General features: G+C 76.0%; 1 protein-coding gene across 1 annotated transcript in view; it reads right to left on the bottom strand.

Moving 5' to 3' along the window:
* Positions 1-221, bottom strand: part of AMH (anti-Mullerian hormone) — a 2,359-nt gene that overhangs the window by 872 nt on the left and 1,266 nt on the right. Inside the window, exon 4 of the mRNA XM_006171816.3 lies at positions 25-216. Within this exon, the coding sequence (XP_006171878.1) occupies positions 25-216 (192 nt within the window). The remainder of the gene's footprint in view (positions 1-24; positions 217-221) is intronic.

Genomic DNA, 221 nt, shown 5'->3' with positions numbered 1-221 from the left:
GAGCAGGTGCGAGGCTCGCCGCGCCCTCCTCCCGCACTCCCCACGCCCGGGCTCGCGCGCACCTGGGCGGCGGGAAGGACGCCATGTCCAGGAGGCCGCGTGCCGGCAGCGGCGTGGGCAGCGACAGCGGCAGCAGGAGCAGGGCCGGGGTCTTGCGTGTGAAGCAGTGAGTGTCGGCGCCAAACAGCAGCGCCTGCAGCCGGGCGGTGCGCAGCGGGGGA

This window comes from Tupaia chinensis, unplaced genomic scaffold, assembly GCF_000334495.1.
Source record: "Tupaia chinensis unplaced genomic scaffold, TupChi_1.0 Scaffold149964_2, whole genome shotgun sequence".
NCBI classification, from domain to species: domain Eukaryota; kingdom Metazoa; phylum Chordata; class Mammalia; order Scandentia; family Tupaiidae; genus Tupaia; species Tupaia belangeri.
The sequence above is the reverse complement of the archived record's forward strand: the minus strand, read 5'-3'. Positions and strand labels throughout refer to the sequence as shown.